This window comes from Panthera onca, chromosome D3 (assembly GCF_046562875.1).
Source record: "Panthera onca isolate mPanOnc1 chromosome D3, mPanOnc1 haplotype 2, whole genome shotgun sequence".
Taxonomy (NCBI): Eukaryota; Metazoa; Chordata; class Mammalia; order Carnivora; family Felidae; genus Panthera; species Panthera onca.
Window position 1 is genome coordinate 87,743,499 of NC_138350.1, and position 27,379 is coordinate 87,770,877.

At 43.7% G+C, this 27,379-nt stretch overlaps 1 protein-coding gene across 11 annotated transcripts in view; it reads right to left on the minus strand.

The window, feature by feature from the left end:
- Window positions 1-16,969, minus strand: part of NETO1 (neuropilin and tolloid like 1) — a 125,750-nt gene extending 108,781 nt beyond the window's left edge. For 6 of the 11 annotated variants that reach the window (XM_060614087.3, XM_060614084.3, XM_060614085.3 and 3 more), the window contains exons 1-5: window positions 16,196-16,963; window positions 14,852-15,005; window positions 14,133-14,186; window positions 13,761-13,898; window positions 7,214-7,462 (exon numbers count right to left, since the gene is read on the minus strand). In XM_060614087.3, the coding sequence (XP_060470070.1) occupies window positions 7,214-7,462; window positions 13,761-13,898; window positions 14,133-14,186; window positions 14,852-14,939 (529 nt within the window). In that variant the 5' untranslated portion in view covers window positions 14,940-15,005; window positions 16,196-16,963. Of the gene's footprint in view, window positions 1-7,213; window positions 7,463-13,760; window positions 13,899-14,132; window positions 14,187-14,851; window positions 15,006-16,195 lie in introns of all 11 variants that reach the window. The other 5 variants (XM_060614082.3, XM_060614083.3, XM_060614089.3 and 2 more) reach the window with 3 other exon arrangements.
- Between the last annotated feature and the right edge of the window lie 10,410 nt (window positions 16,970-27,379).

Genomic DNA, 27,379 nt, shown 5'->3' on the forward strand with positions numbered 1-27,379 from the left:
AGCCCGATACACTGAAAACTACAAGACATTGATGAAACAAACTGAAGACACAAATAAATGGAAAGATATTCTGTGCTTATGGATCGGAATAACTTATATTGTTAAAATATCCATATCAGCCGAAGTAACCTATCCATTCAATGAACTCCTTATCAAAATCCCACTGGCGTTTTTCAGAGAAAGAGAACACATAATCCTAAAATTCCTATGAACCACAAAGGTCCCAAATAGCCAAAGAAATCTTGAGAAATAAAAACAAAGCTGAAGGCATCACAGTCCTTAATTTCAAACTGCATTACAAAGCTATAGTAATCAAAACAACATAGCGTCGGCATAGAAACAGACACACAGATCAAGAAACAGAACAGAGAGCCCAGAAATAAACTCACACATATACAGTCAATTAACTTATGACAGAGGCAAGAATATACAATGGGGAAAGGACAGTCCCTTCAATAAATGGTGCTGGGAAAATGTGACAGCCACACACAAGAAAGCAACTGGACCCTTCTCTTACACCATACACAAAAAGTAGTTCAAAATGGATTACAGACTCAAATATATGCCCAGAAATCATACAACCTTCTAGAATAAAACATAGGTAGTAAAACCCTTGACATAATCTTTGGTGATTTTTTTTTTTTTTTGGCTCTGACTCCAAAGGCAATGGCAACAAAGGCAAAAATAAACAAATGGAATTATATCAAACTAAAAACCTTGCAATGGCAACAAAGGCAAAAATAAACAAATGGAATTATATCAAACTAAAAACCTTCTGCACAGTAAAGTAACCATCAACAACATAAAAAAGCAAGCTATGGGTTAGGAGAAGCTATTTTCAAATCATGTATCTGATAAAGGGTTAATATACAAAATATATAAAGAGATCATACAACTCAATAACAAAAAACAAATAATCTGATTTTTTTACATGGGCAGAGGAGATCTGAATAGACATTTTTCCAAAGAAGACATACAAATGGCCAACATAAAAAGATGTCCAACGTCACTAATTATCAGGGAAATGCAAATCAAAACCACCATGGGATAGCATCTCACATCTCCAAGACTTGCTATTATCCAAAAGATAAGAAATAAAAACAGTTGGTGTTGACAGGAATGTAAATTGGTTCAGCCACTGTGGCAAACAGTATGAAGGTTCCTCAAAAAACTAAAAATAGAACTACCATACGATCTAGCTATTGCACCTCGGGGTATTTATTTAAAGAAAACAAAAACACTAATTTGAAAACATATACACCTCTATGTTCCTTGCAGCACTGATTATAATAGGCAAGAAATGGAAACAACCTAAGTGTCCATCAGTGAATGAATGGATAAAGAAGATTGTATATATGTGTGTGTGTATACGTGTATATATAATATTATAAAATTATGTATGTAATAAAGAAGATGAATTCAAATACACACACACACACACACACACACACACACACACAGTGGAATACTACTCAGCCATAAAAAGAATGAGATCTTGCCATTTGTGATAACATGAATGGACCTTAAGGGCATTATCCTACGTGAAGTAAATCAGACACAGAAAGACAAATACTGTATGATTTCGCTTATGTGTGGATTCAAAAAAAAACACAATAAAATAAAACCCAACTCACAGAAGCAAAGGACAAATTAATGGTTGCCGGGGGTGGGGGGCGGATGGGGAGGGGATTTGGGGGGGTGACATTTGAGAAGGGGATCAAGAGGTATGAACTTCCAGTCATAAAATAAATGAGTCATAGGGATGTAATGTATACCACGGGGACAGTAGTCAATAATAATGTATTGCGTATTATATAACTGTATATGGTGACAGGGAAACTAGTCTTATCATCATCATTTCCCAGTGTATACAAATATCAAATCATTATGTTGTACATCTGAAATTAACACAATGTTACATGTCAATGGTACCTCAGTAAAATAAAAGAGGAACTGTGACTCTGTTTCATAACTGTTCTGTCTGACAGCCTTTGCTGTGCTGAATTTAGACTATTTCGGGTCTACAGTGTAAATATAATAGAAAGACCACACAATGCTATCTGATCTAAACTCATTCAATCTTGTATTAATCAAATCAAGCCCTTCTTTCAACTTCAGCCTTTTATTCTTTCAGCTCTTACTGCAAAATTAAAATTCAGTCGTTGAGAAAATGATATAGATAAATAGATGTAAGCACTTACTTTTTTTTTCTTTCTTACCAAACCATGTATCAGAACTCTGATTACATAGAGAAGAAAATTTAGGAGCTGTCAATATGGCTAATACTCACACATGCATTCACATTTCAAATAAGAAGAAAAGCACCACACTGGATAATTAAAATAACATCGAGTCCGTGACAATATTTTACCTAATAATATATTTCATTTAACATGCGTAGAAATCTTAGAACACTCAGTTTAAATCACTGCACTGCACTGCGTCCTTTCCATTGCCTTTGATGTCAATCGGCCTGGAGTCTAAGAAGAAGCTAGGAATTGGGCAGAATGTTCCTCAAACACTCTGAGCTCTCAGATGAAAGCTTCTGTTTAAGTACAAAGTATCATAATAATTGCAATATATTTAACAACACCACTCCCTTCCATGGCAGCACCTGACTACTGCACTTCTCTCATAGGGCATGTAGAGGGTGTGTTTCATAAAACCAGCTCAGAAAAAAAGATCGGCAAAAGAGGAAGATTTCACAAACATTACATTATATGCCTGTGATTAGCAGAAAATGTCTCCACTAGAAAGGAAAGTTCAAAGCTCACAAAAGATAGTTGTTCCTAAATAGAGATTGGAAGGATTACTTTCCCCAAAAGATAGCATCCTGCATGTTTTTTCTTCCTTAAGATTGAATAAAGTCCCTCCTAATGCTACTGGGCTGGGCACAGAGCAGATGTTACAGGTTTCTCCTTTGTTTATATTTTCCAGGGGTAAAGAACACTGAAGCATGTAGGCAGCTGGCTGTACTGTAAGGGAGAATTATTTTCTACGCGGAAAGCATTCTCAGTTTGAGTTTTAAAAAAATGTGGATTACACAGAAAGGGTATTCCTCTGCTCTGAAAACTCATTTAAAAATTACCAACTACAGTATTGTCTCTTTTTTTTTTAGCTTGAGTACTTGTATTTGTCTAAGTAGTACCAAAAAATACAGCCTCTTTTTCAAAAATGAAAGTGTTAATAATAGTGCTAATAAATTTTCACTGTATCTCCATCTCGGCCCGTTCAATTCTTCCTCGTTCTTCCCCACCCCCCGCCTAGGCTAATCATTATTCATTTTTCTGCAGGACATTTGATTTAAATCTTTAAGATTAAAAAAAATGTCCTATAAGATGAGAAAACGATATCATTTTATTACTATGAGCACTTTTCTATGTTTTCTCACTAAATTATCTGTGGGCTACCAAACTTCCCATCATGTGGCTTTTAACATTTTCAGGGATTCTGAACTCATCCCTCTTCTCAGAAGTGGGAGAGTATCAGTGAGGCCCCTTTGCCCTTCTCCAGGCCTCACCCTTGTCCCTGGTTTCTGCAGATCCCAGGACCAGACTCAGCCGACTCCTGTGTCATGTTGCCCACCCTCACAACCCTATGCGTGCTCGACTACTCCCTAGGTGATTCATCAGTGCCCTGTGGCCTGGGCACTGACACAGTATCCAAAAGTAGCCATAATCCATGAAATAAAAAGTGAGGACTAGTTCAATGTGTCACGAGATATAGGAAATACCCCCCCTGCCCTTTTTTTAAAGGAAAGACAGAGTGTGAAAGAGAGAGAGGGACAGAGGGAGAGAGAGAGCAAGAGAGAGAGAGAGAGGGAGAGAATCCCAAGCAGGCTCTGTTCAATCAGCACTGAGCCCAACGCGGGGCTCGATCTGAAGACCCTGGGATCATGACCTGAGCCAAGATCATGAGTCTGATGCTCAACCGACTGAGCCACCCGGGTGCCCCGGAAATACCCCTTTAAGAGTGTTTCCATGGCATCGTCCCTGGCTCTGCCCTCCTACACTGCATATCTACACATGACCTCTAGGTAGCCAGCTCCCATCCACCACCAGTCCAGAAGCAGAGCTACTAGGAACATAAGAGTCCCAAACTAAAAGGCTGTTTTTTTTAAAGCCGTATAGGAAGAAAAGTCAGAGACTCAGATATTAAGAAATAGAAACATTTCTATTTCTATTTCTATATCTCAGATATTAAGAAATAGAAACATTTCTATCTGTTTCTGTGTATGTGTGTATGTTTGCTTACAAGAAAAACTGGGCTGTGTGATTTGAAGCATTCTTATTAAAAAGGCATATATTTTTACACATGTGTACGTGTGTGTGTGTGTGTACCATGTATCAACGTGTACACAGACATATGTATATTCAGCCTTTTTAGCTTGGTTGATATGATTAATTCCTAAATGTGAGTACATTCTCAGTGTGTTGACTTCATGTTTCTGAGACTATAAATTAAGACTGAGATTCCAGATCGTAGTAAATTCATAACAATAATAAAGACCACCTGGCCTTCCCACTGCTATTTCTTCTTTGACGATTTTGATGACTTGCCATCAGGCATAACTATAACCCCCACAAGGAGGCCTAGACCCACATAAACAAGCTAACAAGGAAAAGTAACATCTTACAGGTACTACTTTCGCACATTCACTCCCCAAAGCAGAGAAGGAGCAGTTGTAAATGAAAAATTCAGGGATACTTGTTCTCCCAATAAACGATGCCAATCCCTACTTTGTTCTTAAACAACACATGATCAAATTAATAAAAACAATAGCTACTGATAGTTGAGATCTCGTATTTGAAGTGAAAAATCCACAAGGATGCATGGGTTGGCAGGCGGCCAGTGTTCAAACAATCCAAAAAACAGGTGGTCAGTATTGTCCCTATTTTATCAACTGAAATTTTGAGGCACCGAACATTAAGGATCATGTCCACAGTTTACAGCAGGCCAGAAATAAGAAAGCCAGGGCTGAGGCCCGATGGCCCCAAACCAGTGTTCCTCACAGCTGTGCTGGGGTCCAGCTCTGCAAGTGACCTGGTGGGCGGGGCTCTCCCCTCCAATTGGTCCATTTGGATGCCTTGGTGATTGCGGCAAGGCTTTCGACTTTAAGTCATGACGCTGACTTCAGGAACTCTATGGCTTTAGTTTCGCCAAATCACCACTTAAAGCATCGTCCCCAGTCCAAATTAACCCAAATTAAACCGAAGCCTGCCTGACCCCCTATTCCCTAAACGCTGTCTAAATGATTACTAATCCCTGCCCCCTTCCTCTTTCATTAACTAATTGGCTTCCTCAATACTGGCTCTTTATGGAATGAGTAGCAGATTACTGTGCCACTCAGGCAATGGCCTTGGGCCACGGAACGTCAGAGTCTGCAGTCATGGAAGTTTTACAAATCTCCCTTTTATGGTCCCACTGTTCCTTCATATGCCAAGTGTGCGCCTCCCCCTGCACTTAGTTTACTCTCCTTTATCTGAGTGGAAACAGAAGCCTCAGTCCATCCGTAACTCATCCTCAATTTCACGGAACCATCTCCTTTCGTTCCTTTCTGATCCAGTCCTTCATGGCAGTGAAATCCCCTTTTGTATACAGATAAAGTAAAAGGGGCTCTAAAGAAACAAGGCACAAAGAACATTGCACAGGGAACACAGTGGCTTTTCAAAACCCTTGGAAAAGCAGACTGGGCTCCACCATTTATGTGATCTCCACCAGAGCTAGAAATGTGGATAGCCTCGCTTAACGCTGATAAAGTGGACCCGACAACTTTATACAACCTGAGTCTTAAGTCCTAGACACTATCCCCCCGATCTCCAATCCCAGGATGAAAATATAACGTACAAAAACCTAGAGCTATCTTTAAGTCCTGGCTGTGCCCAAAATCATCCGTTAAGAAAAAAAAAAATGTATTTCCATTCACAACTCAAGCACTAGTTAAAGTAATCTCAGCGTCTGCAACTTTTTGGAGCACATCAAGCTAGTCTGATCGCCAGGGTGAAATACTCCTGCTTCCTGTGAAGGATCCAGTATCAACAAAGCACAATTAAAACCACAATATCTCTTAGTGATACTATAAAAACATTCCTAATGCTTGAGGTTGATACGTACAACGCTGTCAATACATGACCTATTCGACATAAACCATAATATCATAACGACAGTCATCGTTAATCTCATATTAATTATTTTTAAAATTGTAGCGCTTCACCTGAGCAGCAGAACCCTGCTCTTATGTTACCTGTGTAACATAGAATAGAAACCCCAACAAATTTTACGCATCTTCCAATGTCACCTATGCCTGTTACCGCCTCAGTAAAGCAACCCACACAAACTAAAAATATATGTAATCATATAGAAATAATGCGCTTCAGGTAAGTTTGAGTCATCTTTCCATTAAAAAAAAAAAGGACTGTACTTCATCAAATGTCAAATCGCTTCAGCCTGACGCTGCAATTTAAAAAGGTGATAACCAATTTTTATTGTAATAAATGACAACTCATCATCAAGTGAGCCAGTCAACATCATAGACCTTTTTTTTTTTTTTTTTTTTTTTTTTTTTTAATATTAGCAGGTGAAAAGGAAAATGGACCCAGGATGAATAATTATATAATGACGGATAATGTCTGCAGCAAATGAATATTTGGCTGCTAAGGGCCTCTGGCTTTCATCACAACTGTTAGGAATTTGCATTTCTAAAAAGGGATTAGACTGCTTTTTGCTAAGATCTATTTGCCTTAAAAATTATAATTTTCAGAACAAAAGAATTTTTTATTCAAGCTCTCCAAAGATCATTTAGATGGATACATTTTACACTACAATTGTCTTTTCAAGTTTATAGGGATTCAATGTATACTGTAATTAGTTTCTTTATTACAAGTCACCTCTCAAATTACACATTTCAGCATAATGGAAGTCCATTTAATTAACTGTGCTCCTGATGATCATACAGACCCCTGAGTCACTACACTTCACCTCTAGTGGAGGCTAAATTTTAAGGAAAATTTCTTTTCCGTTCAGGAAATTTCATTTCATTACAAAACGAAAAGAGAAAGCACGGTAGGTGTGATGTTGAATAGAACTAGAAAATTCTTTGAAAACCTATGAAGCCGTCTTACAAATGTTCTTTTACTATGAGGACAGAAAACTAAGGAAGAGAAAAATAATTGTATGAGAAAACAAACAAACAAACAAACAAACCCTTACTTACCAGGTGTGAAATTGTATCGAGCTGAAAACCCCATAGATTCCAGCTCTCCATCAGCGAAAAATTTAATCCATAGAAATCTTCCACTGGATTTTATTACAGGTGGGTTTTGTTGTCCACAAAAACGTCCAATTATTGGAGAAAATCCGAAAGGTCCATCTCGAACTTCAATGTGATCAAATTTGCACTCCCAAGACGGCTCAATAGAGTACTTTTCATCAAAGTAAAGTTCAATGCACTGTCTTGGGGCAGCTGAAAAAAAGGAAAGAGTATGTCTAGGAGGCCGTTTTTTAAGTCTTTAGTTTGATTTCTGTGACGCGACTTCCAATTTTATCTGTAGATCTTCTATCAAACTCTGAGTCTGACATCATGGGAGCACAAAGCAAGTCTGTCATACTTAGCCTTCTAAGGGAAAACGTTCCCGTAAGAATGTCTCAGGGATGCTCCTTAAAATTGATGATGTTGCACAAAACATTATTCAGACACAAAATGACCATTTAGATATCTAACACAGACCCGATGATCACCGTGCTTTTGTGAAAGACCACTACCATCGGGCTTAGTAAACAGAAAGACCTCTTTCTGTCCCTTTTCCCGTATTTGCCGAAGTATCCAGTTTTGAGGTCAAAAACCACTTAAGAATCGTTCAGCACAGAGTTATCCAAACATTCGAAAGTCCCCGTGAGATGTATCGATTGCACCCAAGCGCACATACGAAGATATTAAGAGTAGTTTTTCTACAGCACAAACCTTACCACGGCACCCGCAGGTTTAAACTTATTCAGCAACTCTCTATCAGCTACAGGAAAAAGATCAATGCACTTGACATGCAGGACCTTTACGGGTCCTACACTTCACTCCTCCAGGATCTTCCCCTCCAGACACAGCCCAAGCTGAGGCCGCTTGAGGCACAGGTGTTTTCGAAAGCCTCATGCTCTTTCAGACTTTCAAGTATTTTGCCACTTTCTGGAGTATCGGTCTCCAATTTCGCCAACTCCTGTTTGTGTAGGAAACTCTTGCTTTAAAGAACCATCTCTCTAAATATACTCACGAAAGACAAAAATCTATTCACCTTCGTATTTCAGCACTCAGCATAGTACTTATCATTGAGGATTTCTCAAAAAAAAAAAAAAAAAAGAAAAAGAAAAGAAAAAAGAAAAAAATACCTCTTTGGGGCAGAAGAGTAAACGAGCTTATCTTCATAACCGTTTTGATAGCTCTCTTAGGAAGAGCCTCAGAGGGCCAGTGGCTCTATCAACCTCTACATGAATGCATTTGCTAGCACCCTTCCATTCCTCCCTTGTCATGTCCAAAACAGCTCAAAATCCTGGCACTCCAGATTGATATTCAGCCAGGATACCCCAGAATGGCCATAACAGTTGTCGAAATATCCGCACATATTTATCCTAGTTAGTAAACAGCTGTTGCCTCGAGTCCTTTGAGTGTTTCCCTGCCATGTGGCCCTCTTCGGGGACCAACGCCCTCCAGAAACTTCAAAGTTAAGACCTGGCACAAGGAAGGCCTGATCCCCATGTGGTCGGTAATCATTCCGAACGACTGCTGTCCCCACCACACCAGTTCTTAAATATGTATTGAATATCACCCTTGATGGCTTTAAAATTAAAGCCTTGTGTGCATGGATGTCAAAAATGGATAGAGAACTGAGATACACGATGACTTGGAAATTAGAGACTTACAGAATAAAATATAACCCTGATGATCCCCGAGGATAAAACTGAAGCTCATTTGGTTAAAGGTCAATGCGTGTTATAAGACTCTTTTGGGGATTATTTTTAATCTCTAAAAATGTTTATGAGTCTTTGGACATTGAAAAGAGACATTTACTGCTCTTACCGGCAAAACCAGGGATGATTTTATCTACCAGTAACATATATTCACAAAGGGCAACAAATGTAGTTACTACCTAATGACAGATTTGATGAAGTTCCAGTGATGTTTTTTTTAATCTATGAATTGGAAAATATCCTAAGACATCACTTGGAAAACTATGTTTTTTCCCTTCAAGGTTATTAGTTCAATCACAAAAAGGCAAAGGCTTAAGACACTGGACCCATATATGTATTAGCATTCAGTATAACATTTATACCTATTACCATCTTATAGAATGTGCCTGCTGGTTTATTTCCTCTTTGGCAAGCCAGTATAAGTTTCCGAAGGAAATAAACGATTTCAGAAAATAGGATATTTCCTTCCGATGTGAATAATGTACGGCTAGGGAACCTTAAAGCAAAGAGAGCAGCCCTGTGCTAACTTACTTAATAAAAATCTGTTGATCAACAAATATCCATCTATTTTTCGCTATTAAGAAATGCATGGTCATCGAACACGAATTCACTTACATTTCCTTCATTTTCATCGTCACTTAAGTTCCCTCCAACGTGGATGAACAAACCTCTCAATGTTCCGTCGGGACACATACCAGCGTTATGGCTTTCCCTAGGCAGGACTACACGCGGACAGTTCACTTTCCTTTGGTCCATCGTGCAGACGTCAACCACACGCGCTCATACACGAAATCCCACTAACTGAATTTTAGAAGGCAGTAAAATAACGTTTTAAAAAGAAGGATGTCATAGGGGCTCCTGAGTGGTTCAGTCAGTTAAGCATCTGACTCTTGATATCAGCTCATGTCTTGAACTCAGAGTCCTGAGTTCAAGCCCTGCATTGGGCTCCACACACGGGGCATGGAGCCTACTTATAACCAAACAAAGAGCACGTGGTTGTAGTTCAAGACAACGGCTTATGGTGCACGTAAGCCATTGGAAGCTAAGTCCAACTCCCTACACTTACATGTTCTTTCCCTTCAAATCTCTCAATTCACGGCTGCCTTTCTCTGTAACATCTTCTGCAAGTCATCTGGTATGTAAATCGGAAGTTCCTTTTCGAGAAGTCTTACCGTGTCATTGGGCGCGTTGAAAACTCTGGGCGCTTTCACCTGAACATAGGTACAGAATATGGCCTCTGATTGGAGGGAATTCTAGGACAACCTGAGATCCATGCGAGGAGTCTTCCTCTCTGTGACTGGGACGCCACCTGTGTTTACCAGAACCTCGCCTTACCTCCAGAAACTTAGCCAATCCTTTAGCCCTCTCTTGTACTTTCAAGGCACCTTTTCCTACAGAACAGGCTCTTCCTTTCAGAATTAAGTATGACAGTCTGCCCCCGCTGCAAGAAGACGGAGAGACGAAGAAAGTAACTGCCTTTCCACCTTGGGTCCATCGACACCACCCACACCCACACCTCCGTCCGCTGGGAGCCGGCCCCCACGCCTGCTAGGGCACCGAGTGCACACCTCCTAAAGGGTCTCCCTGACAGCGTCTCAGGGGCCTCATGCAATACATGTGTTCGCTTTTACCTCAGGTTTGTTGGCCGTCACAACTGGCACCTCGGCTTCTCCCTTCTTCCTGAAATGTCACCTGCGCTAGGTACTGAGGCCTCTTTCGCCTCGTCTCCGGTCCATCTCCCTGGCTTGTCCTTCACCGCCTCCCTGTCATCCTTTCCTTTACTCTCCCATCCCCTACACGCTGTTTTTCAGAAGACTATTCCCTTATCTTCTTTCTGCTCTTTCTAGACCAGTGCTCTGGGGCCACTGGCATCCCAATGGAGAGCTATTGCAACGTAACGCTACCTGCGGCTCCAGCAAAGACCAACTGAGCCAGAGTTCTTGGGGGCAGACCCGGGCATCGGTATTTTCTGAAAGATTTAAAAAAGAAAAAAAAAAACCAGTGCTCCAAATGCTCTCTCTGGATCATTTCATTCATACTAAGAGCCTCAACCACAGTCTATATTTATGACCTCTAAGTATCTATTTTCGGCAAAGAGCTCTCCAGTGAGCTGAAAACTCACATACCCAATGTCTTTATGAGGCGTCTCCATAAACACCAAAATGGAGCCCATTAATTTTCCTTTAAACACTCCTTCTCCACCCGTATCCTTTACCTCCCTCTATATGTCTCCAAGCCAAACACTTTGGAATCGTCCTGGGATTTCCTATCTCCCATCCCTACCTCCAGCCACTCACAACTCAGTTTCCTAAATACCTCTCATCTCTTCCTTTGGTGCCACAGCCAACGTCACTTGTGCGGGTCAGGCTTTTCCTATGGCTTACGTGGGCTTTCACAATAGTTCCTGCTTGCTTCTTTTCCTTCAGTTACTTCCCCCAAAGGGCGGGTTCGTTCTCTACGTAATTTATTTCAGTGACATCCCACTGTCTAGAATGTAACGTTCAGACGTCCATGGGTAGAGCCAATGGAGTGCCAAGTTCTCCTTCTCTGAGACCCTCTGCCTCCTGAGCCCCTCTTCACTGCCGCTCCCCTCACCCTACGCACAAGCCCACGCGATTCTCCCTGTGGGTCCCAATCATACCACATCTCAGCACATCTGCACCTGCCATTCTGTACAGAGAATTCTCTCCTGGAAGTTTTACAAAACTGAGTGAAAACACCTGCTCCCCCTTGTAGCCTCATCTTCTTTCTCCTATTCCGAACGAACACTGCTAGTTTGGGGGGGGGGGTGCCTTCAGATTTTTGACTGGAAGGGGCATGGTCCCCAGACCATATTATAAGTTCCACAGGCAAGAACCGTGGTTGTTTTGTTAGAGGCTCTCTACACTGTGCCTAGAAGAGTGGCTACTTCTTAGTAGTTGTTCAAAAAATATCTGTTAAATAAATGCATGGACGGAAAACCATGGCTAGGATAGAGTACTTCAAAAAGGGTGTAGAAATATAACCAATAGCCACGGGAGCTTCTATCCACTTCCCAACTGTAAGTTTTGTCCTTGACATAACTAAGAATGAATGTGACTATGCGCATGAGATTGAAATGCGAGCAATGTTTTTTAATAGGCATGAAAGCACAATTAATACGCAAAACTTTCCCTCTGAATTAATCCTTTAAATGAGAGAAGTCATTGATTTTATTCTTTTTAACAATTCGAAGTTTTAAAATACTGATTCCTCAAAACACGAATTAGGTGAATTTAACCAAGACATTTAACCCCTCTGTGCCTGTTTCCTTGTCTATAAAATGAGGACCAAAAAAAAAAAAAAAAAAAAAAAAAAACTTACTCCCTAGGATTAAATGTTTTACCCTATGATAAGGTCTTTGAAAATTTTATATACATATCTATGCATACATGCACATATACACATAATAGATAGGTAATACTAACTTGATAAAGGGAACAACTAAGTCTAACCCAGAATTTCCATATTTCAGTTTCCTTTTCTATCAATCATCTGAGGAACAAAACTGCCAGAGCCCACATTTCTCAGTTTTAGCCTTTATGATCAGAGCTGAGTCTCTTTCCTTCTTCGTGGAGTGCAGTGTATCTTTGCTAAAAGTTCAACCTCACGCACAAAAAGGAGAAGGGCAATATCCTTAGCTTAAAAGTTACAAAAAGATAAAAGAATCATTTCTAGATAGAAGTTCTTTTTTTTAATTTTTTTAACGTTTATTTATTTTTGAGACAGAGAGAGACAGAGCATGAACGGAGGAGGGTCAGAGAGAGGGAGACACAGAATCTGAAACAGGCTCCAGGCTCTGAGCTGTCAGCACAGAGCCCGACACGGGGCTCGAACTCATGACCTGAGCCGAAGTCGGCCGCTTAACCGACTGAGCCACCCAGGTGTCCCTCTAGATAGAAGTTCTTGAAAGCGGTTAAACAGAAAGCCTCTTCTCTGAAACATCTACCAAATGAACATGCCCCTCATTTAGAAGCAGATATTGAACATATACTGTCTTTTTCATTAAGGTAGACCAATCTGTCTGTGCCTGTGTGGGCGGGAAGGGTTGCAGGTTTGGGGCTATTAGGTATTCACACTTGTGATGTTGAAATCTTCATCACGAGATGAAATGATCATTTATTTTAGAAAGCTGTACTTAATCGAGTGGTGTCTACAAGGGTAATGGAAATTGGAAATGTTCGAAGAGAAATGAATCTCTTTTTCAGCACTATTTATCTTTTGAGTCAGGAAAGAGAATGATGAGAAGAAGCATCATAATTCGGAATCCTGACTTTGGCATTAAAGTATGATAATGTCACTTGTTAGCACAAATTAAGGCAACTATCATTCAGATTGTTTGGGACCATGATTATAGATTTATTTTTGACATAAATATGTATTTTTGTATTTTATTAACGAAACACTAACAACTGTACAGGTTATTCTACTAACTGTTGGCCAATGAAATACTAGTTTCAAAACCATTGTACGTTAGGCAATATTATGCCAACCTGTGCCTCCATTCCACTAATTTAGAATTCTGGATCAATTAAACCAACTGCAAAATTAACTGTTATTGATTTGCTTTTATTCGCCAGACTCTACTTATCTTAACCCATTACTAATAATTTCAATAATTAGCTTGATTCCACATTTTACAGTTTCTTGATTCTTGAAGAGATATTTATGTGCATGGTCTCGAAAACCAATCTTTGTGATGTCTTGGGGCATTCTGTCCGCCCAAAGCATAGAGATGGCCAGGTCTGGCTCAGAGCTCTCCCCAGCCCTGATTCTTTGCCCCTTACCTTCTATGATGTAGATGCACTCTCGGTCAGGGGGGTACTTGCTGGGGTAGTTGGGAGAGGTAAAAATACCTCCCTCTGCATGTTTTGTCCAAGTCCCACACTGCACTGACTTCTGAGTTTCTGAGGTGGTTTGCTTCTCTGTAAAAAATGAAAACAAGACGCATCATCCAATTTTCTATAAGACTAAAAATAGAGAGGACATTCTTATAGTATCCATTAGTAAATTAATTTTGAAATGTTGTCTTAGTCAAAAATCAATCAATTAGACACACTATAAAATGTTCAGATATTCTGGAATATTAAGAATATGAGAAAAATAGCGAAACATAAGTAATTAGAGGTCCTCCACTGCGTTTACCCCCAAAAACACACCTGTTCCTTTCTTGGTCGCCCCAGACAAATGGAAGATGATTAAACTTGCTACAACTGAAACAGAAAAGAAAAACGAGAAAGAGATCATATTAGTATACACTGAGATGATCATATTCGATAACCCCAGAAAGCTCAAATAATATCAAAGCATATTAAGTTTATTACTGCTCACTGTTCCAAGCTAACTCAGAACATGCCCCAACCGGTTACAAATGTACAAGTCAGGACAATTAGTGCCCAGAACTGATGCAAGTTAAGACTGGATGGGACCTGAGCTGCAAATGTGCTCCTCAAGACTTCGGAGGGGATGCTGTCATCTACTAATGCCACATTACAGTAGGATTTCGGGACCCGCATTGTGTCCAAACTGCCCTTCAAGAAAGGCTTTGCTAGCATCTCTGAAGGAAGAGCGTAAGCCAGGGGAAAGTCTGAAAAGGCAAACAAGGAGGACCAAGAGGGACCAGAACGCACCGCCAGTGTTGTTGTATTTTAGAAAATAAATACTCAGGCGAATCTTATGGCAGGTGGGGGAGGGGCACAGGGGAAAACCGATGGATGTGAATTGGAGGCACTGGGCAGCAGGATAAACACGTTTCTTATGAAAAGGTACTGTCCCATCCAGCAACCCCTGTCCTCAGCATTTTCTAAGCGAAGAAATTAATTCCTTCTAACCTTCACGTTGACTTCATATTTGGTATTACCCAGAAATAGATTCTTACTTTGAGAAAGGTGACTTCTAGAAGCATTGTATTGAGCTTCTTTTTCGGTTTTATTTACTGCAACAAGAGTCAATCTGCAAAGGACCATTTGAAACCTGAACTTCTGTTTTACTGGCACATCTTGACTGGCTCAATATTTTTGTAAAACCGGAAGCTAGAAAAGTCATCAAGCAATCTGGTCCTCACAAGGTCTGCTTTTTCCTCTTCCACTTCATCGTTGTTATTTATTTTCTGCCCAGTTGCCTAAAATCTCTAAGTTCCATTAGGTGTATAATCGCATCTCCACTTAAAGATGAATTGGGGGAAGGGAGAGTATCATTCACAGCGATTTCCTAAACCGAAGCACGCCGGCAGGGGCTTATAAATTTACGTTTTAAGATTATTCCAGGAAAAGCAGTAGGCCTTTTTATTAGTATTTGAGAAAGTACATCAATGTTATTACTTTGTGCTTCTGCCTGGCCATCTTTTAGAGTGAAACATTAGTTGTTGTCTGTTTAAACAGAAAAATATATATATATATACATAGATCCTCTTATTTTAACTTGCCATGATTCTATACACACGCAGACACGCAGGTGCACAGCCACCAATATCAGGCTGTACGCGCCCTGTGTCTTTACTTTGCTTTTCCTGTTGTGGTGGAATCACACGTTGGAGCAAGTACCATGCCTAACGCGTCCACAAAGCCGGGCTTTTAACTGCGTGGCACAGGATTCGCACCGGAATCCTTGCTTGTTAATAACAAATTCCCACCGCACGTTTTTCTTCTATCGCCTTTTGCTCCATGCCTTCCGAGGCCATTTTCCCCTCCACTGCACGCGCTACCCCGAGAAGGCACCCCGAGAGGTCTTGGGGGCCACGGGAGTTGAGGCTGGCACTCGCCCTCCCCGCAAGCGCCGCGTTCAGGTGCACCGCGCACTACCTCCTGGAGTGGAAACGTGGGCCCGCGGAGCTCCAGAAGCCCCGGGAAGAGGGCGATTCCCTGCATCCCCCCGGCAGGCAGCCCCGCGCGCCGCCCCCTTCCACCTGCGCCCGCACCCGGGCCCGCTCCCGGCCGCGCCCGCACGTGCTCGCCTCCGCCCCCGGGACGTCCCCGCAGACCCAAAGGCTGCTTTTCCTCCGCAGAGTCTGACACCCAGCGACCACCGGCCGCGCGCCGCCCCCACGCCCCGGCCGGCCGTGCCGCAAGCCAGAAAGTTTACAGGTGCCCGGACTGGCGGGGACTGCGGGGTCCGGCTGGAGTGCGGCGGCGAGGCTTCTCCCTGCGCGTTCGGCCACGAGGGAGGAGGAGGGCGGGAGGAGGGACGGCGAGTGGCCCCGCGCGGCGGCGGGAAAGGTACTCACTGTGAAACAAACTGCGTCCATAGATCATGTCTGTTCCTTACACCAGAGGCTCCGATCTCCACTAATTCCATTTAGAGACGGGAAGACTTCCAGTGGTCGGGAGAGGACGGAGTCGGGGGATTTTCAGTGTGCCAACCGAGAACCGAACGGAGTGGGGGGGGGGGAGAGGGGAGGGGAGAGAGATCCGAGCCCACACAGCAGCCAGATCCGAATTCCGGCGTCCTCCGCCCCTGGCTCGCGCTCGCGCTCGCTCGCTGTCTCACCGCCGCGAAGCCAGCATCCCCACCATGACGCTCGCATCACACCCGGGCGCCGGTCGCCACCATCAGCACCGCCGGCGGCAGCACCCTCCTCCTTTGCATCATCGCCGCCGCCGCAGCTGTCAGGAGGACGCGCGGGCAGTCGGCGCGCGGGCGGCGGCGGGCGCGGGGCGAGCCCCGGGGCGCCCGGGCCGGGACCGGGGCCGGGGCCGGGCGGCGGGCGCGGCGAGGCGGGGGCCAGTCCAGTCCGACGGCAGCGACGGGGCGGGCGGCGGCGGCGGCGGCTGGGGCTCGCTCAGTCCCCGGTTTCATACACCCCGAGCAGCAGGTCGGAGCAACCTCTCCGGGAGGATGTCCAGCGGCAGCCCTCCTCTCTCCAGCCCTTGGGGATCTTCCGCTGAGGCATTGAAGACAGGAGGAAGGGGTCCGTCATCGGCTCGCCGGGCTCCGCGCCACCTCTGCGATCTTGCGGAGAGCTGAGCGGGTGGGTGGGCGTCTGGGAGGAGGGCGTGAGGGTGGCGGAGGGAAGCGGGGGGGGGGTGGGGGTGGCCGAGGGGGCGGGGAAGGGAGGGAGGGGGAAAGGAGCAGGAAGATGGCAGAGTTACCAAGTGGGCGCCTGAGTCATAGCCGTGGGCTGCGCGACCCTCTGGGAAGCCCGGCGCCGGGGCAGGACTGGGCAGCACCGCGCGGCCAGCGCCCCCGGGGCTGGTGCGCGGCGGAATGGGGCGGCGGCGGCGGCTGCAAGGACATCACACCCGCTCGGATCCTGGGGGGGGGGGGGGGGGGGGGGAGGGGGGAGGGGGGAGGACCGGGCTGGGAGCCGTCACTCCGCCAGCCCCGGCCGAGGGGCCCCGGAGGGAGCAGGCAAATCCCGAGCTGGATCCCGAGGCCCCATCCAAGGCGAGCCAGGGGGAGGGGCCACCGCGGGAAAATTCCCTTTGGGGTCCGGTTACCACTTTTCAGGGGTTGGAAATCGCAGCCGGGGTGTCTGCCACCCCTTCCACTGCATCTGCCCAGAGCAAGCGGGTTCCCTCTCTGATCAGGGGTCGGGGGGGAAGGCTTTTGCCACGCGCTGCGCTCGCTCACAGGCGGGGAGAGCGGGCAGGGGCGCGCCGGAGGCAAAGGCAGCCCTAAAAGTTTCGCGGTTAATCGCCCGGCCTGATGCGGAGGTCGCCCGCACCGAACGGCTTCCGCGAAGACACCTTCCTCTTCCCCAAGATATTTAAAACCCCCCAGGCAGACGCAGAACACCTCCTACCCTACCGCTACGGGCACAGATGCGCGCGCGCGCGCGGCGCGTTAAACTCGGGGGGCGGGGGGGGGGGGGGGGGACAGAGTTGCTGGGGAAACAGCTCCGGGAAAGCCCCAGCTTGGAAAATGCGAATAAACGCACGAGAAGGAACAGCAAACGGCGGGCGGCCCCGCGGAGGGCCGGGGCGCGCGGGAGGCGGGGGGAGTCCCTCCCCGGCCGCCGCGGCACCTCCCCGTCCCCGCCGGCCGCGTCCCGCCCTCCCCGGCCGCTGCGGACTGTCCGCGCCACCACGGCCGCCGGCCGGACCTCGCGGCTACCCCGGGGCCGGCCGCCACCCCCACCCCCAGCCCCGGCCGCCGTCCCGGCCCCCGGGCCGCGGCGCCCCGGCCCCCGCTCCCCTCCGCGTGCGTCCTGGGGGCTCCGGCTGGGGACGGCGGCGGTGGGTAGACGGGGTAGGAAGGACTAAGGGGGAGAGGCGCGGAGCCGCGAGGGCTTGGAGGCCGAGGAGAGACGAGAGGGGCGGGAGAGCGAGGGCGCCGGGCTGCGGCCGCCGCGGGGCTCCCGGCCCGGCCTCCACCTCGCGGCACCTGCTGCTGCTGCTGCTGCTGCTGCTGCTGCTGCTGCGGCCCGGGGCCGCCCACGTGGGGGCGTGCGTGCCGGCGGCGGTGCCCGCGCCCGGCCCGCCTGCCTCCGGCGCCGCGGCCGCGAGGGGAGGTGACGGGGGGCGGGGGGGAGGGGGACGGTGAGGCGACCCCCGAGTCCGGGGGGAGGGGGCTCCCCGAGCCCAGACGCCACCTCCGAGACACCTTGCACCGAGCTTCGGGTCTCTGGATTGCAGGCGGCTGCAAGTCCCCGACGAGGGTAAAAGTGGGTAAAAGGTGTGTGTGCGTGTGCGTCAGTGCGTTTCCATCCATTCAGTGAACGGTGGGCAGCTGGGGCAGGCGGGAACGGAGACCTGGAGTGTCAGACAGACAGACGGAGACTGCGCGGAGACCCAACTCCACTGGGCGGGCTGGGAGCTGGAGCAAAGGGCAAGGAGTGAGCAGAGGGACGGGGAGCCAGGAGGAGCGCCCCCCACCAACCCGGGGTGGATGCGGCCACGTGCGTACCTGTAAAGGGTCTAGAGGCCAAGCAGGAAGAAGGCCCCGCGGGAGTCACGGGGCCCAGGAGTGATATTGTGGCAGCGCGGGGGTTGGGGAGTGGATGGGAGTGGAGTTGAGGAAGAAACGTCCCAACTGCAAAGCAGCACAAGCGACCAGCGGGCGACCAGCAGCCGGTTCGAGCGACTAGTAGGTTTGTGAATAAAATGACAAAGGTTCAGGGGCCCGGTGGTGGGGGAGGGTGCTTGAAAAATGGTCAATGCTGCACGTTGAGAGGGGAATGTTGACACTTTCCAGAGGGGATGGCAATTCTGTTTCGCATCCAGAAGATATGCTTTCTTTAGGAGAGTGATAAAACAATTCCATAAAACAGTAACAACGTTAAAAAAAAAAATACCTACAGGGAAACTACTGTATTCTCAGTTGCCTGTTGAAGATAAGAGAACAGAACCTTGGTCTTTGCTCAAATCCATCCACTCAAGTACGTCTAACATGTTTCATCCTCTGTGCCCGGGACCGGTTTCCCAGGACCCAGATTTTGTTACTGGGCCAAGGCAGTGGCCACCAAAATTTTGCTAGACAAGTGGTTCTTGCAGGAAATTCAGGAAGGAAATCCCAGAAGAAGAAAAAAACAAAAAAAGAAAAATCGAGGGGGGGGTGCTGGAGATCCAGACTTTTTATACATTGTCTCATTCCTCTGCACAACCTAGTGGCCAATATGTCTGTGTTTGAAGTCAAGTTCTCAGAAATAAGGGCCTCTTTGCCTCTTTGATTTATGAGCTTCAGTCCTCTCTGGGGAAGTGTCTGGGGCTGTGAGGTCCCTTTTCTGTGGCCTCAGTGCTGAGGGCATGTCCTGGACCAGGTCCTCTGTTCACTCACCCAGAGACTGAAACAGATGATGATGTGGCCTTTGCACCATGGCCCTGATCCTCCCGGGCTGTGGCTGCAACTTTTCCTTGAAAGTTCTCTTCGTTTTCCTACAGAGACACACAGAAAGACTTTTAACTACCCACCACATTCTGCTCTCTCGGCAAATCGCCTTCTCACTTTTGAGACCCACCCCTTGCCAAGTAATGTTCCTTCCCTAATGGAGACCCACCAGGCTTTTCTTTCTGAGAAACACCAACAGATGGGGAAAGTTCAGCTTCTCCAAGGAAGGTCATGTGCACACATATGGTCAGATTTCAAGACATGAGCATTTTGAAAGGGAGTGGTTATAAACTGATCGATTTCGTAAAGTTAAACGGGCTGGCCCGGAAGAGGGTGCTTGCCACAGTCCTTCTAAGTTAGCATCCAAATAGCGGCCACGTATAGAACATAAGGTAGAATTCATACTTTTTGAACCCAGTTAAGGTGACATTGGCTTCCTTGCCCTTGCACCTGATCACAATGAATGGTTAGGAAAGATCCCCAGAACCCTTAAAAGAATTGGAGGAGGGCATTTTCTCTGATTCTGTGCGCATGCTCGTGGTTCTGTATAGCAAATTATAAAACTGCAGATGCTCCAGGACTCTTCCATTAATTCCTCTGCAGCGTTAGCATCCTTAAGGTTGGTTTTCTCTGGCTGTAACAGGTGAGGTTACAAAAATAACTGGAATAAAATAGCGCTTCTGACCCACTCTGCATTACGTAATTTTATTTTAAAGAAGTTATTTAAATTTATTTACGTAGTTACGTAAAGCTGTTTTTTCCATTTTATTAAATCAACAATCTACACATCATAGCATTAGTTTATCAAAACTTGTATTAATAAATAATTTGCTGCCAAATATTGAAATATCTTTAAAAGTTATCTGCCATTCTCCAACGTGAAACTTGTTTGAACCAACATGGGAAGCCGTATTTCCCTTCAACAGCCTGTAAATATGTCACGAGTAGAAAATCTTCATAATAAAGAAGAGAGTTAAAATCATTAAAACCTTATATTTAGACCAGACAGGATATCTTATGAACATGACGCGAGAAATAAAAGTTGGTCTTCTTAGAAGCATGAATACATTGTACTGTCAGGTATCTCACGAATATTAGCCTCTTGTGGGTGAGAATTGTCAGAGCACTTCATTATTCAACCAATTTTCATCAGTACTTACAGACGCGTGGTCATTGTCTACGTTGTTTCATTTTAAATGATAGTCGTGCTCCGGGAACAATGTGTTATTATCTCTGTTGGGGGAAATGTGAGGCGAATAGAAATAACTCCACGATCCACCAGTCTATGCTAAAATTTAGAAAAACTCTCTTTTCCTCCTGATTAATGTTAGTTGACAGTGGCTTATAAAAATAACATCAAGATTTTGTAAACAATCAGCAGCCTAATTGGTAGCTAGGGTTCTGTAGATCGGCACAAACCAAAAGAACTTTTATAAAGATGCATCCCGAGATAGAAAGATACATCGCCATCGTCCTGAGTTATGCACAGAGTACGCTCACTGTTAGTCTGGGGAGAAAACCACCTGTAGTGGAAAAAGGAATTTAGCCCTATGATGTAAATGAAGCTGGAGGAAATGTCTATATTTTATGAAAAAAACCTCCATTAAGGAATACAAAGTTTCACTTAAAGTTACTAAATGAGAAGGATAGGGGACGATTGCTTATGTGGCCATACCATTTTTGTATTCTTAATTATATAACTCAATAGCATCACCTTCGTTTATTTCCTTTGTTTATTTAGGGCATGTCATATTATGATGATGATTTAGTGAGTGTTATTAGGTGATTTTTAGAAGATAATAAAAACCAACATTTGCTTGTTGAAAATAACCCTGAATGTTAGGCTAGGACAGGACTTATGTCTGACTCATGAAATAATTCTGAAGAGTGAAACAAGCTTCTGTGTGTGGAAATAAATGCTGAATGAAAAATACTGGGTTTTTTAAGATATATATAATAGCAAAGTCCTGTAACCTTCTTTCCTTGACTGTCCAGCCGCTTTTATACTCAACATGTATAAGGAAACATCCCACACATTTTCAAGAACAAAAATGTGAAATAGCTCTTTCCCCCAGTTTTAGGGCAGACTGAGTTGCAAAAAAAATTTTAAGAAAGGAGTGATACTGCAACCGCATTTTTGCCAAGCAGTGATGGCTATGATCGTTTAAAAACACCAAGGGGAAATGCAGTCGACGCTTTTTAGTAAATGTATCATTTGAAATAAAAATCTTCAAAAATAGTTTTCTAATCAACACACATAGCTAATTTTTCAATATATCTCTCGTGGAAATCAAGGCTTTCTTGTAGTTATGACTGGCTGTGCGCAATGCATGCCTTCGCCACAGCCACAGTTCTTCTAGAAGGATACCTTCTCACAGAGGCGAAGGAAAGGAGAGCTGGTTGGAAATGATATAAAGTAGAAACATTCCGAGGGGCGCTGAGAGCGGCCTATATCCGTGGTTTGCCCAGCGCCGGCCTTTGGCAAAGGAACAGACAGGGAAGGGAAAGCACTGACCAGTAAGGATTGTCCTAAATGCATAGGATACAAATTTGAATATTTTATTAAACAGATGTTTGATTTTAGGTTTCACTTAGATACCATAAGGTGGGTGACATGTTTGGCATTACAGGAACCAGACATTCCCACAAGGTCAGAGTATGAGAACTGAGTAATATCTGAGTAATAATTGAGTAATAACTGAGTTAGCATCAAAGAGGACTCAGTTAAAATTATTTTAATTTGGGGGCGCCTGGGTGGCTCAGTCGGTTAAGCAACCGACTTGGCTCAGGTCATGATCTCACGGTTCGTGGGTTCGAGCCCCGCGTCGGGCTCTGTGCTGACAGCTCGGAGCCCGGGGCCTGCTTCGGATTCTGTGTCTCCCTCTCTCTCTGCCCCTCCCCTACTCGCGCTCTGTCTCCCTCTGTCTCAAAAATAAATAAACATTAAACAAAATTTAAAAAAGAAAAATAAATAAAAATGGGGGTGCCTGGGTGACTCGGTCAGCCGAGTGATAGACTCATGACTTCAGCCAGCGTTTTGGGATGGAACCCCAAGTAGGACTCCACACTGAGCAGGGAGCCTGTGTGGGGTTCTCTCTCTACCCCTCTCCCCCACTTGCACTCTCTTTCTCGCTCAAAATAATTTTATTATTTATTTTAAATAAAATAAAATGAAATGAAAATGCAGAAAATGAGGCCAAAGGAAGTGCAGCGGTTTCCACAGCGTTGCTTTATCTGTAAGGCGGTAGCTGTTGGAATCCCAGATCTTGTTGCTCACAGGGAAAAACAAAAGCAAAAACTAACCTCGCTGTTCAATTTGAATTGTTTCACCTGAGCTCAAAGGAAGGCCCTCGTGTTTTCTACCATTGTCCCACTTACTCACTCCAGCCGGAGTAGGCATGCCCCCAGAGCCACCACTGCTGAGCCTGTGTCCGTGAAGGTTACTCTTGAAGAAAAAAAAAAAAAAAAAAAAAAAAAAGAATTCAAAGAGCAATTAATATAAACAGCAGGTGCATTGTAGAAAACACCAATAGGGAAATCAAAAGCCTTGGCACACAGAAGGTAAAAAGTGGCGATGGCAGAGATCATTGATGGAGCTGTTTTCAAGTCCTACTGGAACAAATGAGTAATATTCATTCATACAGACACACACATGGACCAAAAAGAGAAAGCAGGTGGATACACCTGACGGACGACCACGCTAAATAATATCAGAAGTTTCTTCTGTTAGAAGAAATGGCAATGCCTGAAGAAGATTTTTAGTGTTTAAATGTGACATGTGCCAGTTAAGAAGATTGGAGTCAGGAACTTCTTTCTACAATGCCAGATCTGTCGATTAGTAGATGCATCCAAATTATTTAAACTCTCTTAGCCTATTTCCCTCACCTATGAGTCAGGAAGGGTAACATACAGAGTTGCTTCATAATTAGATCGATTTACATATAAAGCACTGAGCAAGCGATCGGGAAATCAAGGTGAAAACATTAGAGCTTTCCTGTCCTGAGACGTACTCCAAACTCCCATCCCCTAAACTCAGGTGGAGAAGAACCAACTAGGACTTGGGTGTTTGCTTTTTCTTTAATAAGTATCATATCAAGACAGCTGCTACCCCCAAGAAAATAACAAATGACTTTGTGTAAGCACTCTGAAAGAAAGACAAGATATAATACTTATACCAGTGTAAGAAAAGGTGCTCACCATAAGGGAAGGTTATTGAAAACTTTAAGAAGTTACAAAGGTGCAGTAGAGCATTCTCATACATGGCTACCATAATTCCTTCCTCCCTCTCCGCACAGTCCTTTAAAATATGATGGTGATCCTCCCCCCATAAAGATGTTGGAGTTCATTTCTCCACCAATCCAATCTGGTGACTTACTTTAGCTAATGAGACGTTGGCAAACATGTTATGAGCAGAGACTAAGCAAGTGCTTGCAAATTCGGGCTCAACTTTCTGTCGATGAGAAGTCTTTCATCACCATTGGAGAACACTGACAGCCTCGTGAAGAATGATACCACCCGGAACATGGATGAGCCATCCCAGTGAAGGCTGCTAGAACACCAAACCCCCAGCCAACTGCCAGAGCCGTCTCCAGGACATCTGCGCGAGATCATCTTAGACGATCCGACACTGGTTGATCCACCAATTGAATGAATGACTTCAGATAAGACCAGCTGAAAAACCACTCAGCTGAGCCCAGTATAAACTGCTAACCATGAAACCATGTGTTAATAAATTGATTATTATTTTAAGCCACTAGGCTCTGAACTGCTTTGTTTTATGGCAGTAGATAACTGACACAGAAGGAGAAGACTTTGGAAATACTGGGTATAACAGTGATCACTGTTGAAATGTTAAAAAAAAAAAATGAATATATTGATATGATCAAAGTTGAAGTACTTTCCTGGAAGGCATCAAGAAAATGTTAATAGGTATGGAGGAGAGATATGTAAGGTTATGCATACATCTCAGAGTGAAAGAAGGGTTAAAAAATGACAAAATATGAGAAGTATTTGAAGTTAATAATAACATAATTAAAGAGTGCTGTCAGACCTCAAACCAAGAACGCATCTAAGTACTGAACAGCGTTTTTCTGGAGAAAAAAATAAACAACTTGAATTCCAATAATAACATTTAATAAAACCAAATATAAGAGAAGATTCTCAAAGATTATACAGGAAAGAAAAAGAAAACAAAAACACAGCTCAACAGAAACAAATATAGATCACTTCAGAGAAGTGGGGTTATATTCATAGCGTTCTTTTGAAAAGTAACACTGGGTACAGAAAGTCAATAGAGCTGTGCGGTCAGGTTTAAAGGAAGCTCTCTGCATTTAAACTGTTGCTTTAATTCAAGAGGGAAAAGAAAGATATTTTTAGCATACTCAGTTTTGAAGAACACATAAAGGATGTGCTATAGCAAGAAGAATAATGACTTCAGGAGGATATATTGCAGTATGGAAGTAAAGGTGAGGAAAGTCTTAGGAAAATTTATTGTTCTCTAAATGAGCGATTGACATATATTGTGTATGGGGGAAGATGGGAAGAACAGAGAGTTTAAGTGTATTCTGAGTTTCCTGTCTGGTTTGGATAAAAAATAGAGATATTGAATATCACAAGCCATTGGTAGGGAACATGACCCTAACTCTAAATAAATAAATTAGAGGTAATCACTGTATGAGTAAAAAATATAAAAGGTTCATGTCAGTTAAGAAGTATTCAACCCAAAAATGTTCACGTCGGTGAAGAAGTATTCAACCCGTCCAATGGAAGATGTAAGTGAAAACAGATAAATAACTAAATAAATAAAGCAAGAAAGCAAAAGAACACTATAATTATAATAGATTTACAATAATTATTTAGATTATAATTTAATTTACTATAAACCTATAGGGTTAAACATATCAGTGAAAGGAGTGTTTCTGATTCGATATCAAATTTTATCAACTAAAATAAAATCCATCAGCAACGTATCTGTAAGGGAAATATTTCACATAGTTTATAGACATAGAATAAATGATTAGCAAAAGGCATCCCAGTCAAATATGTATACTGGATGACAATTTTAATTTTCAGCAGATAGAATCAAAGCAAAATAAACATCTGGAAGGAAAAAATGTTATTATGCATTTGCAGGAGAAAGAGTATGGCAAACTGATACAATGTTCCTGAACATATATGCAGCTAAAATATAGCCTCAGATTAACATTTTCTTAAAAAAGGATAAATGAAAAAACGGTGAGACAATTATATTAAATAATAATTGCACTGGAAAATCCTTACCACAATCCTCGTAGAAACTGATTAAATATATCTAAAGTTAGCAAAGATTGAGAACATATGAATATAAGGTCAATGTATTTGATATGAGCAGAAGTTTTAATTCAACAAAAATAAATACTATTTATTTATTTACTTATTAAAAGTTTTTTGAATTATTTTGAGAGAGAGAGAGAGCACAAGCAGGGTGCAGGGAGAGAGAGAGGGAGAGAGAATCCCAAGCAGGCTCTCCACACTGTCGACACAGAGCCCGATGTGGGACCCAATCTCAACAACCTGTCAACCTGTGAGAACATGACCTGAGCCATAATCAAGAGTCAGATGCTTCACCGACTGAGCCACCTGGGTGCCCTTAAAAATAAACACATTTTAAACTTCTATTACATGTTTATTAAAAATAAATACATCCTATGCAAAAAAACAAAACTGGTAAATTGAACGAATAAGCATACAGACCTACTGTCAGAATACAATAACATAGAAACTAATATCCAAAGTATAGTTTCATGTCACATGTCTGGAAACCAAAACAATAATACCAACGACAATAAAAAATATTTCCATTTAATGCCTGGCTCTAAGATTAAAGATGAAATTATGAGGGAAAGATCAAAATCTAGAACTTCATGACCAGGGTAGAAACAAATCTCTAAATCTGTGGGTTGCTATACAGCAAGGTTTAGAAGAAAATGGGGTTTCTAATACCAAAACAAAAACAAAAAAAGCCTAGATATAAAACACTGTATGCTCAAAGGAAGAAAAGACAGAAATAACAAAGAAAATGCTAGAAATCAGTGAAATAGACCAAAAGAGTCAGGATGATTATTAAATCCAAATTCTAGTTTTTTAAAAACCATATTCAACAGATAAGTCTCTGATAAGATTGGTCAAGAGCAAGAAAGGAAATAAGAGGCCTATAAACAAAGCAAATAACGAGAAGGAGAAAAATAAAAATGGAAAAGAAGCCAGAGAATATTATGAACAGCCACATACAAACCAATTTGAAAACCAAGATGAAATGGACAAAGTCAGAGTGAAACCTCAAAGGCAAATGTTTGAGGAAGCATTCTCCCAGGCTACCTCTCGCACAGCCAGCACCTGCAAATGGCTTTTCTACGAGCTGCCTCTGGGAAGCTCACTCTTGAGTACCTGTCAGCAGGGAAAGGTGAAAGCAACCTTCAAACAATGACTGTTAGGAGCTGGTCTCCTTCACCCAACCTGTAGTGCAATCCCAAAGTGTTTGACCTTGGCTTCCAGATTAACCAGCAGGATTAAGGACGAGCTGCCCTCAGCAGCGGCTTGTTGGATAACACACACTTACGTGGCTTCTTTCCTTTCCTAGCCTAAGTGCCCAACACCCTGACAA